This window comes from Hordeum vulgare, chromosome 2H (genome assembly GCF_904849725.1).
Source record: "Hordeum vulgare subsp. vulgare chromosome 2H, MorexV3_pseudomolecules_assembly, whole genome shotgun sequence".
Classification (NCBI taxonomy): domain Eukaryota; kingdom Viridiplantae; phylum Streptophyta; class Magnoliopsida; order Poales; family Poaceae; genus Hordeum; species Hordeum vulgare.
The window spans coordinates 223535004-223548404 of record NC_058519.1 but is presented as its reverse complement, the minus strand read 5'-3'; the positions used below and the strand labels follow the sequence as shown (position 1 = coordinate 223548404).

General features: G+C 42.9%; 1 protein-coding gene across 1 annotated transcript in view; it reads left to right on the top strand.

The window, feature by feature from the left end:
- LOC123426195 overlaps positions 1–13401 on the top strand; it is a 28507-nt gene extending 15106 nt beyond the window's left edge. Inside the window, exons 2-5 of the mRNA XM_045109986.1 lie at positions 9441–9613; positions 12618–12719; positions 12818–13230; positions 13315–13401. Coding sequence (XP_044965921.1) covers positions 9441–9613; positions 12618–12719; positions 12818–13230; positions 13315–13401 — 775 coding nt within the window. The remainder of the gene's footprint in view (positions 1–9440; positions 9614–12617; positions 12720–12817; positions 13231–13314) is intronic.

The window sequence follows — 13401 nt, the reverse complement described above, 5'->3', positions numbered from 1 at the left end:
GATTGTTTGTTGCCTCTTTTACCATCTGCACATTCTCATTCCAAAGTCTCAAACCATCATCATGACCAGAATCATATATTTGAATTCCATCCATCATCGAAGGGCCCTCATAACCTATGAGTTGTCTATAGCTGAAGCCCTGATATCGAGCAGGTACAAGAGGCAAAGCAGGACATTCCCCCTAACCTTGCTGTGAAGCAGCTGGAACAGGGGTTGGTGCTTCATCCCAGGCATTATCAGCATTTTCCATTTGCCAAACTTGTGCATCCTGTCGAGCCTAATGCATAGTAGTCAAAAATGGTGGTCGGTCTGGGTGAGGAGAAGCACCCATGGTTGACACATACTCTTTATTTCCCAACAGTCCTTGACTCGCATCTCTTCCATTGAGCACATAAACGGGTACAGTCCAAGATTGACCCATGGCACTAGTAGCAGTAAATCTATTAAGGTTGCCCGTAATGTTAGTATCATAGCTAGTATCATGCATGTCAACTAGGCAATTTCGATGAGGTGGAATAGAATTAAATGAAGAAAGAGTGTTGAGTATCATATAATGATACCATATCATATTAAATGATGTGCTACTATATGTCTTGCATGCCAATAAATGAACTATCTTATGATAGTAACATATGATACTATGAATTACGAATGTGGTATCATAGACTAGTATCATATGCATGATACTACTATATGATACTTCCATTGCAACCAGCCTAACCAGTGGACCGCATGGAACCAGAGCTAGTTAATTAATAAGTACTCTGACCGCACCACAAACTTCTTATAACTAGGCCTGTGCAAAAACATGCAGCGTCCAAAACAGGAAACAACTTTGATAATGTAATGTTCAGTTTGAAAGTTGAAAGGTAACCCGAGTAGCTTCCCTTTCAATCACCGGATGCCTCATATTCGGCCCCTCATCATGCCGCAATAATTAGAAAGAAGAGACTTCATCCAGAGGTTGTTCCCCCAAATCTAACATAGCGTCTCTAATTAAGCGACCAGTAAAACAAATAATCCCCACACAAAATGGATAAATTTCTCCCTCGGGCCTCGTTTGGTTTCAGAGGATTGGGGAGGTTTTGGGAGGATTTTCCTCCCGTGGGCCACAAACCTCGCAAATCCCCGAGGGCCCGTTTGGCGTGCGGGGTTTCCTCGGCCCAATCCCCATCTTACCCCTCCGATCCCTCGCATGCCACGCGTTTCAAAACCCTCGAGGGTGGCCTCATGGATCCGCCGCCGCCGCCGGCGAACTCCATCCCCACTTGATTTCTCCCCGGTCGTAAGTGTCGTGATACGTCCATTTTGCATCATGCTTTTATGTTCATATTTATCGCTTTATGGACTGTTATTATACTTTGTGGTACCATACTTATGCCTTTTCTCTCTTATTTTGCAAGGTTTATTTGAAGAGGGAGAATACCGGCAGCTGGAATTCTGGACTAGAAAAGGGGCAAGTCTGAGTCCTCTATTCTGCGCAACTCCAAATGCCGTGAAAATCAACATGGATTTTTTTGGGAATATATAAAAAATAATGGGCGAAAGAAGTGCCACAGGGGAGCTGCCAGGGGCCCACAAGCCTGGTGGCCCCGGCCTGCCCCCCTGGCCGTGACAACAGGGCTTGTGGGCACCCTGGTGGCCCCCTGGCCCCCTCTTCTTCTATATGAAGGGTTTCGTCCGAGAAAAAATCAGGGTGGAGCTTTTTCGTGGATTCTCCGCCGCCACGAGGTGGAACTCGAGCAGAACCAATCTAGAGCTCCGGCAGGACGATCCTGCCGGGGAAACTTCCCTTCCGGAGGGGGAAATCGTCACCATCGTCATCACCAACACTCCTCTCATCGGAGGAGACTCGTCTCCATCAACATCTTCATCAGCACCATCTCATCTACAAATCCTAGTTCATCACTTGAAACCAATATCCGTCTCGCGACTCCGATTGGTACTTGTAAGGTTGCTAGTAGTGTTGATTACTCTTCGTAGTTGATGCTAGTTGGATTACTTGGTGGAAGAGTTTATGTTCAGATCCTTGATGCTACTCATTACACCTCTGATCATGATTATGATTATGCTTTGTGAGTAGTTACTTTTGTTCCTGAGGACATGGGATAAGTCATGCTAATAATAGTCATGTGAATTTGGTATTCGTTTGGTATTTTGATATGTTGTATGTTGTTTTTCCTCTAGTGGTGTTATGTGAACGTCGACTACATAACACTTCACCATTATTTGGGCCTAGAGGAAGGCATTGGGGAGTAGTAAGTAGATGATGGGTTGCTAGAGTGACAGAAGCTTAAACCCCATTCTATGCGTTGCTTCGTGAGGGGCTGATTTGGATCCACTAGTTTAATGTTATCGTTAGACGTTGTCTTAATTCTTCTTTCGTAGTTGCGGATGCTTGCGAGAGGGGTTAACCATAAGTGGGATGCTTGTCCAAGTAAGGGCAGTACCCAAGCGCCGGTCCACCCACATGTCAAACTATCAAAGTAACGAACGCAAACCATATGAACATGATGAAACTAGCATGACAGAAATTCCCGTGTGTCCTCGGGAATGTTTTTCCTCCTATAAGACTTTGTTCAGGCTTGTAAGCACAAGATTACTCCCACTCTATGTAAGCACAAGATTAAAACCAATCCTGATTCTAAGCCAGTTGCTGATCATCAATGGAGATTAAATCCTAGGATGAAAGAGGTCGTGAGAAAAAAAATATTAAAGCTTATGGAAGCAGGAATCATTTATCATGTTGCTCATAGTGATTGGGTAAGTCCAGTACATTGCGTATCTAAGAAGGGAGGTATCACCGTCGTTCCTAATGATAAGAATGAACTAATCCCACAGAGGATTATTACTGGCTATAGGATGGTGATAGACTTCCAGAAACTGAACAAGGCAACTAGGAAAGACCATTATCATTTACCGTTTATCGACCAAATGCTAGAAAGGCTATCTAAACACACACACTTCTGCTTTCTAGATGGTTATTCAGGTTTCTCGCAAATACCTGTTGCACAATCTGATCAGGAGAAAACCACTTTCACCTGCCCCTTCGGTACCTTTGCTTATAGACGTATGCCTTTTGTCTTGTGCAATGCACCTGCCACCTTTCAAAGATGTATGATGGCAATATTCTCTAACTTTTGGAAAAAGATTGTTGAGGTTTTCATGGATGATTTCTCCATTTATGGTTCTTCCTTTGACGATTGCCTCAACAACCTTGATCGAGTCTTACAGAGATGCAAAGATACCAACCTTATCTTGAACTGGGAGAAGTGCCACTTCATGGTTAATGAAGGCATCGTCTTAGGACACAAAATCTCTGAGAAAGGCATTGAAGTTGATAAGGATAAGGTCGATGCAATTGAGAAAATGCCTTGCCCCACACATATCAGAGGTATACGAAGTTTCCTAGGTCATGTTGGTTTCTATAGAAGGTTCATTAAAGACTTCTCTAAGATTTCTAGGCCTCTTACCAACCTCTTCCAGAAGGATGTTCCTTTTGTTTTTGATGAGGATTGTGAGGAAGCTTTCGAAATACTTAAGAGGGCCTTGATAACCGCACCTATTGTTCAACCACCTGATTGGAAATTGCCCTTTGAAATCATGTGCGACGCTAGTGATTATAGTGTTGGTGTTGTTCTAGGACAAAGAGTTGACAAGAAGTTGAATGTCATTCACTACGCTAGTCAAACTCTAGACAGTGCCCAAAGAAACTATGCCACTACGGAGAAGGAATTTTTAGCAGTCGTGTTTGCAAGTGAAAAGTTCATATCTTATATAGTTGACTCCAAAGTCATTATGCACTCTGATCAAGCTGCTATTAAGTACCTTATGGAGAAGAAGGACGCTAAGCCTAGGCTAATCAGATGGGTTCTCCTGCTACAAGAATTTGATTTGCACGTTGTTTACCGAAAGGGTGCTGATAACCCTGTAGAAGATAACTTGTCTAGGCTAGAGAATGTCCTTGATGACCCACGACCTATTGATGACAGCTTTCCTGATGAACAATTGAATGTCATCCGTACTTCACATAGTGCATCGTGGTATGCTGATTACGCAAACTATATCGTAGCCAAATACATACCACCCAGTTTCACCTACCAGCAAAAGAAGAAATTCTTCTTTGATTTGAGACACTACTTTTGGGATGATCCTCACCTTTATAAGGAAGGAGTAGATGGTTTTATTAGACGTTGTGTGCCTGAACATGAACAGGGACAGATCCTGCAAAAGTGTCATTCCGAAGCCTACGGAGGACACCATGCTGGAGATAGAACTGCTCATAAGGTATTGCAATCAGGTTTCTATTGGCCCACTCTCTTCAAGGATGCTCGTAAGTTTGTCTTCTCCTGTGACGAATGTCAAAGAATAGGGAACATCAGTAAATGTCAGGAAATGCCTATGAACTATTCGCTTGTCATTGAACCATTTGATGTCTGGGGCTTTGATTATATGGAACCCTTCCCGAGTTCCAATGGGTATACTCACATCTTAGTTGTTGTTGATTACGTCACTAAGTGGGTAGAAGCTATCCCCACTAGAAATGTTGATCACCACACCTCTATTAAGATGCTTAAAGAAGTCGTTTTCCCAAGATTTGGAGTCCCTAGATATCTGATGGCTGATGGCAGTTCACACTTCATTCATGGTGTTTTCCACAAGATGCTCGCTAAGTATGATGTCAACCATAGAGTTGCATCTCCTTATCATCCTCAGTCTAGTGGTCAAGTGGAGTTGAGTAATAGGGAGATCATATTGATCTTACAAAAGACTGTCAATAGATCTTGAAAGAATTGGTCTAGCAAACTTGACGATGCACTATGGGCTTATAGGACTGCTTATAAGAATCCCATGGGCATGTCGCCGTATAAAATGGTTTACGGTAAGGCCTGTTATTTACCTCTTGAGCTAGAACACAAAGCTTATTGGGCAATCAAAGAGCTCAACTTCGATTTCAAACTTGCCGGTGAGAAGCAGTTGTTTGATATCAGCTCATTAGATGAATGGAGGGCCCAGGCATATGAGAATGCCAAGTTGTTCAAGGAAAAGGTTAAGAGATGGCACGATAAAAGAATACAAAAACGTGAGTTCAATGTAGGTGATTATGTCCTGCTATAAAATTCTCGCTTAAGATTCTTCGCAGGCAAACTTCTCTCTAAATGGAAAGGTCCCTACGTTGTCGAGGAAGTATATCGTTCCGGTGCCATCAAAATGAATAACACGGAAGGTAATTTTCCGAGAGTGATAAATGGGCAAAGAATCAAGCATTATATCTCTGGTACTCCCATAAATGTTGAGACCAATATCATCAATATCATAACTCCACGGGAGTACATAAGGGATGTTTATCGGCTTGTTTCAGACTCTGAAAACGAAGAGGTATGTGTTTTGGTAAGTAATTGGACTCCAAAACTTTTCCGATAGGAAATTTTCTCCGTTTTGGAATTTATGGAAAATTAGAAAACTAAAAAGCAGTCCGGAGAGCGCACGAGGCGGCCACAAGCTTGGTCGCCGCGGCCTACCCCCCTGGCCGCGGCGACAGGGCTTGTGGGCACCTCGTGTGCCTCCCGGACTCCGTTTTCTTGCGGAGCACTCCTTCTGGTCTAGAAAAAATCATTATATATACGCCCGAGGGTTTTGATCTCCGTATCATGCAGTTTTCCTCTGTTTTCGTTTCGAGCCTGTTCTCTGCCGCAGATTTAGAGCAAAGATGTCTCAGGAATCTGTTGGGGAGAATAATCTCCCTCAAGTTCATGAAGAAGTAGATGTTGATCTGAAAAGAGTAGAAGTCACGGAAGCTAGGGACAAAGCTAAGGAGAAAACCCAAGCTAGGGAGGAAGTTCAACCTATGTTCAACATTGAAGATGTTGAAGGAGTGGATTTTCTCCAACCCTTCCTCCACGTGCTGTCTCCATCCTTGATTGAACTCTTGAGGTTTTGTGAAACAACTCGTGCTCGCAATATTTCCCTTTCTCGTGAAGTTGTTTTGCTGGAGAACCATGTCGCAGATCTCCAAGGTATAAATCAAAGATTGATAGCTCTCTTGGAATCAAAGGCAAAGACTCCACCACCATCACCACTAAAGGAAGACAACTAAGCATTGGTATGGGAAACTCCCTTGGTTTGTGCCAAGCTTGGGGGAGTTGCCCTGGTATCGTATCACCTTTATATCTTTTGCTTTTACCTTTATTTTAGTTCTTTCCTTTTTAGTTTTTACTTTCTTCTCTTAGTGGAATAAGTCTTTAGTGATTAGTTTGGGTCTTTTGCCTTGTGTCTCCCCCGTTGTATTCGAGCTTGCGAGCTATATAATAAAGAGTATCTTAGTCAAGGGCTTTGTTTGTGCCGTGATCAAAAGTATGAAAAGAACGACATCATGAAAGATCATGAGATGATCTTATAGAAAGTGATAGCTTCACATATAACAAGTATGATGATTGAAACTTGTTGAGAATAGACCAACATAGACCCCAGTCATTGTTGCAATTAATAAGAAGCAATAAGGAAAGAGAGGTTTACATATAAATATATCATCTTAGACACCTTTTACAATTGTGAGCACTCACCAACTATTACATGCTTAGAAGTAGATGTTGGACAAGGAAGACAACATAATGAATTGTGTTTGCTTGATTCCAAACAATGTTATATGATTAGAGATCCCTTAGCATGTGACGATTGATTCCACCTCATATTAGCCAAAACTCCCGCACCAAGTAGAGATACTACTTGTGCATCCATAAACCTTCAAACCAGTTTTGCCATGAGTGTCCACCATACCTACCTATGGATTGAATAAGATCCCTCAAGTAAATTGTCATCGGTGCAAGCAATAAAAATTGCTCTCTAATATGTATGATCTATTAGTGTGTGGAAAATAAGCTTTATACGAACCTGTGATGAGGAAGACATAAAAGTGACACACTGCATAATAAAGTTCTTTATCACAAGAGGCAATATAAAGTGACGTTCCTCCACACTAAGAGGATACACATCCAAACCTCAAAAGCGCATGACAACCTCTGCTTCCCTCTGCGAAGGGCCTATCTTGTACCTTTACTTTTGTCCTTGTGAAAGTCTTGGTGATCAACACCAATTCCCTATTCCGTCTTCGTCTTGGTGAACGCCATATGCTAGGGAAAGATCTATATTCATATATCAACTTGGAGATGAGTACTTATGCTTTATTATTGTTGACTTTACCCTTGAGGTAAATGGTTGGGAGGCAAAATTATAAGCCCCTATCTTTCTCTGTGTCCAACTATAACTTTGATACCATGAGTACCACATGAGTTGTAACAATTGTGGAAAACAAAAGAGATGATTGAGTATGTGGATTTGCTTAACAAGCTCTTATTTGGCTCTTTCTGATGTTATGATAAATTGCAATTGCTTCAATGACTATGGACTGTTGTTGGCTACTTCTCGGTAAGGTTTTTGATTCATACTTTGCTTTGTGAAGGAATTGTTACTTTCCCATAAGAATATTTATGATATATTGATGTTCTATGTGTGATCATGATGCCCTCATGTCAGTATTATGTTTTATCGACACCTTCATCCTTAAACATGTGGACATGTTTATGGATCTTGGTTTTCTCTTGAGGACAAGCGACGTCTAAGCTTGGGGGAGTTGATACGTCCATTTTTCATCATGCTTTTATGTTGATATTTATCGCTTTATGGACTGTTATTATACTTTGTGGTACCATACTTATGCCTTTTCTCTCTTATTTTGCAAGGTTTATTTGAAGAGGGAGAATACCGGCACCTGGAATTCTGGACTAGAAAAGCAGCAAGTCTGAGTCCTCTATTCTGCGCAACTCCAAATGCCCTGAAAATCAACGTGGAATTTTTTGGGAATATATAAAAAAAATTGGGCGAAAGAAGTGCCACAGGGGAGCTGCCAGGGGCCCACAAGCCTGGTGGCCGTGGCCTGCCCCCCTGGCCGCGGCAACAGGGCTTGTGGGCACCCTGGTGGCCCGCTGGCCCCGCTCTTCTGCTATATTAAGGGTTTCGTCCGGGAAAAAATCAGGGTGGAGCTTTTTCGTGGATTCTCCGCCGCCACGAGGCGGAACTTGAGCAGAACCAATCTAGAGCTCCGGCAGGACGATCCTGCCGGGGAAACTTCCCTCCCGGAGGGGGAAATCGTCCCCATCGTCATCACCAACACTCTCTCATCAAAGGGGACTCGTCTCCATCAACATCTTCATTAGCACCATCTCATCTACAAACCCTAGTTCATCACTTGTAACCAATCTCCGTCTCGCGACTCCGATTGGTACTTGTAAGGTTGCTAGTAGTGTTGATTACTCTTTGTAGTTGATGCTAGTTGGATTACTTGGTGGAAGAGTTTATGTTCAGATCCTTGATGCTACACATTACACCACTGATAATGATTATGATTTTGCTTTGTGAGTAGTTACTTTTGTTCCTAAGGACATGGGATAAGCCATGCTAATAATAGTCATGTGAATTTGGTATTCGTTCGGTATTTTGATATGTTGTATGTTATTTTTCCTCTAGTGGTGTTATGTGAACGTCGACTACATAACACTTCACCATTATTTGGGCCTAGAGGAAGGCATTGGGGAGTAGTAAGTAGATGATGGGTTGCTAGAGTAACAGAAGCTTAAACCCCAGTCTATGTGTTGCTTCGTAAGGGGCTGATTTGGATCCACTAGTTTAACGCTATGGTTAGACGTTGTCTTAATTCTTATTTCGTAGTTGCGGATGATTGCGAGAGGGGTTAATCATAAGTGGGATGATTGTCCAAGTAAGGGCAGTACCCAAGCGCCGGTCCACCCACATGTCGAACTATCAAAATAACGAACGCGAATCATATGAACATGATGAAACTAGCATGACAGAAATTCCCGTGTGTCCTCGGGAGCGTTTTTCCTCCTATAAGACTTTGTTCAAGCTTGTCACTTGCTACAAAAGGGATTGGGCCACTTTGCTGCACCGTTGCTACTACTTGTTACTTGTTACTTTTCACCTGCTACGTTTCACCTCACTACACCATCACTTGTTACCGCTACTTTGAGTGCTTGCAGTTATTACCTTGCTGAAAACCGTCTATCAGAGCCTTGTGCTCCTCGTTGGGTTCGACACTCCTACTTATCGAAAGGACTACGATTGATCCCCTATACTTGTGGGTCATCATGCCCCTCCCATCCTCCCCCTCCTCTCCCTATTTTGACATCTGCGTTCGATCCGTCGATTCCGCGGTGGGTGATGCGGAATCGGCCTCTGTCCATCCGCGCTACGCACCGCCGGCCGGCCGGCGCCCTGTCTTGGCGCTAGGCTTGAACACGTCGAGATGGGCCCCGGAGCTGGGTTCTTCGGACACGGTGTCGATCTTCCTGGGGCACCTCTCGCTCTGTGACGTGGAGGTGGAGTATCTCGAAAAGCTCCAGCGCCAGCAGCACCTAGTGTTGCAGCACCATCGGCGAGGGCGTGCTGGACCTGGACGGCGGCAAGGATAGGTCGTGGGTGCCCGACCTGTACGGAGGCATTGGCGGGTTGGCGTCGGTGTTGGACCAGGCGGTGTTCGTCCGGGAGGAGGAGATGGAGGACGTGGAGAGGCCCGCCATGGACCTTACCGATGCCAACGGTGGCAGCAAGCACTAGCTCCATCGATCAGAGGCATGTAGTTTCAGTAAGCTAGCTAGTGTCATTGCTAGACTCCATGGTAGAATTAGTAGCTAGAATAAATCCCATGAATGGATGCGTCTCTGGATGCATGTCTGTAGTGATAAAAGGCTCTCAGTTTCAGTTCACTGCTGCTAATAAGTAGGAGTAACCTTTGTCTCCTTGCCATCTGATCAAGCCTGATCAAACCTCTTACAGCCCGCTAATGTCACTCTATTATACACTTATACTTAGTACTGTATACGATTGGTGAGGCAGGGGATGTTCGAAAATGCAGTATGTCGTTGGCGCGGGCTCAATCCGCATTATACTTTTGTGTCACTCATTTCGGCCGGAAGATGGAATCCAGCAATCGCTTGCCTATCTAATCTACCTACGCAGTAGTTGTCTGTTATGGGCAAGCAAGCTACCTAGTCAAGCAGCTGACATGGATATGCCATCAGATCAGAATATCCATTCCATTTTTCGATATATCGGCCCACCGACAGCTGCTCCTGCAAAAAAACGAAACTAAAGTCAGTCCAAGTAACCTTTATTTGCCCTAGTAAACATGCACCAGCAGGCAGTCCATTCACACATTGAGTGGGATCAGGACTGAGAAGCAGATACTGACTGAGATTCAGTAAGCCCAAGCAAAGCTTTGGATGATTAATCAGGTATGCAAAACCAAATAGGAACCGTAAATCGTCAATCATCTGCTTTTATTTGGTAGCTACTTACCATGATAAGAAAACCAAACAGACCCAACAGATGCGTTGTTATGCATCAACACAAAACACCCGCGATTCTTCTCAAATTGTGAGTTTCCTCTTGACCTTGTTTTTATTTTGACAGCCTACCGCTCGGGCTCTTGTTGGGGTGGACGAGTTGCCTCCATCTTGGGATCCGGTTGTCACGCCTAACTTCGGTACTCCCTCGCCTCTTATGATTTTCTATTATGTCTGTATTAAAAACTTGCTTCAAGTCAAGTTCTAGGTACCGCTAACTTATTGTTGACTCGGTTGTGTAAAATGCGACACCTAACTAGATTTCTACATTATATATATATATATGTGTGTGTGTGTGTGTGTGTGTGAGTGACAATTTGTTGTCTTACACGTCGTTTATTATCCTGCTTGTTGCTTGCTTATTCTAGTTTTAGTGCCGAGATGAATTCCGAAATAATCGACCGAATTCGAAAGAGAAGAAGAGAGGATGATGAAGATTTGATGTCCTTCATTTGTCCCATATTGCATCGAATGCATAAAAGAGGAACAATCGAGAGAAAGAAGCGACATAGCTCCATCCTATATGGAAAGAAGCGTGTCCATGATATTCTTACGGGGCATATTAAAAACTGCCTCGTAGCTTATAGGATGGAGCCACATATCTTTAGGGCTTTGGCATCTTACCTTAGAAGAGAAAAGTTGATATTGGATACAAGAATTAAGGTGGAGGAGAAGTTGGCCTTTTTTTGTACATGGTGTCCCACAACGCGTCTTATGAAGATCTCTAGTTAGAATTTCAACATAGTGGTCAAACATTCCATGAGTACATCAACGAGTTCTTCAACATTATTCCTCTCTTAGCTAGTCGATTTTTGAAGCCTTCGAGCATTGATGAGCCACATCCAAGAATCTCAACGGACCCAAGATTTTATCCCTATTTCCAGGTTTCCATCAAACACTTCCACAATTTCTTGACTTATCTAACTTGAAGTTCTTCGTTGACCTTCAATCCATTTTATTTTCAGAAGTGTTTAGGAGCCATTGATGGTTCACATGTGGCTGGGAGGGTTCAGCAACAGATGCCAGAGTTCTTCAGTCTGTGATGATGACAGGATTAAGAGTACCCGAAGGCAAGTTTTACCTAGTTGATGGGGGTTATGCAAACACTCATTCATTTCTGGCACCTTATCGGGGTGTGCGGTATCATTTGAAGGAATTTGGTCATGGACACGCTCGGCCACAAAACCACATGGAATTGTTCAACCATCGACATGCTATTCTACGCAACCATGTGGAAAGGTCCCTAGGAATTCTTAAAAAGCGCTTCCCAATTCTTCATGTTGGCACACTACATACAATCGAGAACCAACAAGTGAAACTTCATGTTGTTGCTGCAGTTCTTCACAATATCATTAAGATGCATAATGGAGACGAGACTTGGCTTGACAACTAGCCCAATAACATAGCGCCAAATGATTTTGTTGATCTCCCAAATGGTGATGAGAATAACTATGGGAGCAATGGCTTAGGGAACACTTTGAGGGATGAAATCGCAATGCAAATGTGGCAGGCATATCATCCTGAATAACCAACATTGTGGTGTGTTTTTTAATCATATATACATATGCATTAATCAACTTATGTCGTCTTCATCATCTAACAATGTAATCCTTGTTGAATGCAGATATGTATCCAAAGGGGTCTCCAAATTACAATCTTATGAAAGCGATTGGAAAAAAGGCTTCACACGGTGCGAAGAAGTTGACACCCAAAATTAAAAATACTACTCCAAAAGGTATTTTAATGCTTCATCTCCGCTTGTTGAATTATAGCAACTCTTGTCATGTTGAGTGTGATCAAGTATTTTACTCTATACATATGTGTTATGTGTAGTTAAGAAGCCCAGAGCTCAGTGGAACCCGACTCTTGAAAAGGCTCCGGTAGATTTACTTGATGAGCACAATAATCCATATCATAGAGGTCAAAATGGTTGGTGTGCTGAATCTTGGAACAGAATGACAAAAATATTCCATGAGAGATATCTCCATACAAATTTCACAAAACAACAAATCCAAGAGAAACAAAAAGAGTTGAAGAGTCAATACAGGCTAATCAAGGATGCTCGAAAGCAAAGTGGTGTTAGCTGGAACTATCATACACACATGATAGAGGCCGACCCACATCTTTGGCAGAACTTGATTATTGTAAGTTTGATAGTATACAATGCAACTTGTTTTCTCTTGTTTTCGGGTGATCTAGGTTTGATAAATCATTTCTCTTATATACAGTCCTGGCCAGACATAAGCAAGTTTCAAACAAATCCATTTCCTTTGTATGACAAGCTAGGTGATCTTTATGATGGTGAGTTTAATGGATTTTCATTTGCTATCTTTTTCTTAGCTTTATAAATAATTTCTATTGCTATGTGACCTTTAATGAGAACTTGGGTGCTTGTGCAGGACATATAGCAGAAGGTAATTTCAATTTTACATCAATTGAGGCTACACAAGTGATTGACGATGATCCTGAAGTTGAAAGAGATGAGACTGGGTTCTCTTTTGATCTGAATCAGTGCGAAGATGATTTACTCATGTATGATGATGCAAGAGATGCGGCTCAAAGTGATGGTCCAAGTGGAGCTACTCAAAGTGGTGATCCAATAGATGGTACTCAAAGTGATGTTACTCGAGCACGTGCTCCTGGTGGTTCCAATAAAAAGCCAGTGAAGGAGCCCAAGAAGAAGAAGCAGGATGATACCATGGTGGAAGTGATGGCGAATTATGTGGAGATCAAACGGAAGCAAGCAGAGGAGGAGTCTGCTTTGTTCGCAGGGTCAAAAAATGCCCAACAGTTCACCATCACCAAGTGCATTGTTGTTCTGCACAAGATGGAAACCATCTCACATGGAGAAAGGGCCGCTGCATACAAGGTGTTCAAAAATGCTGAGAATCGTGAGATTTTCCTCAATGCTGCCGCTGAAGATGAAGTGAGCGCCGTCGTGTTCCTTCGGAGCGAAATGGCAGACTTACCTCGGGGTATCTAA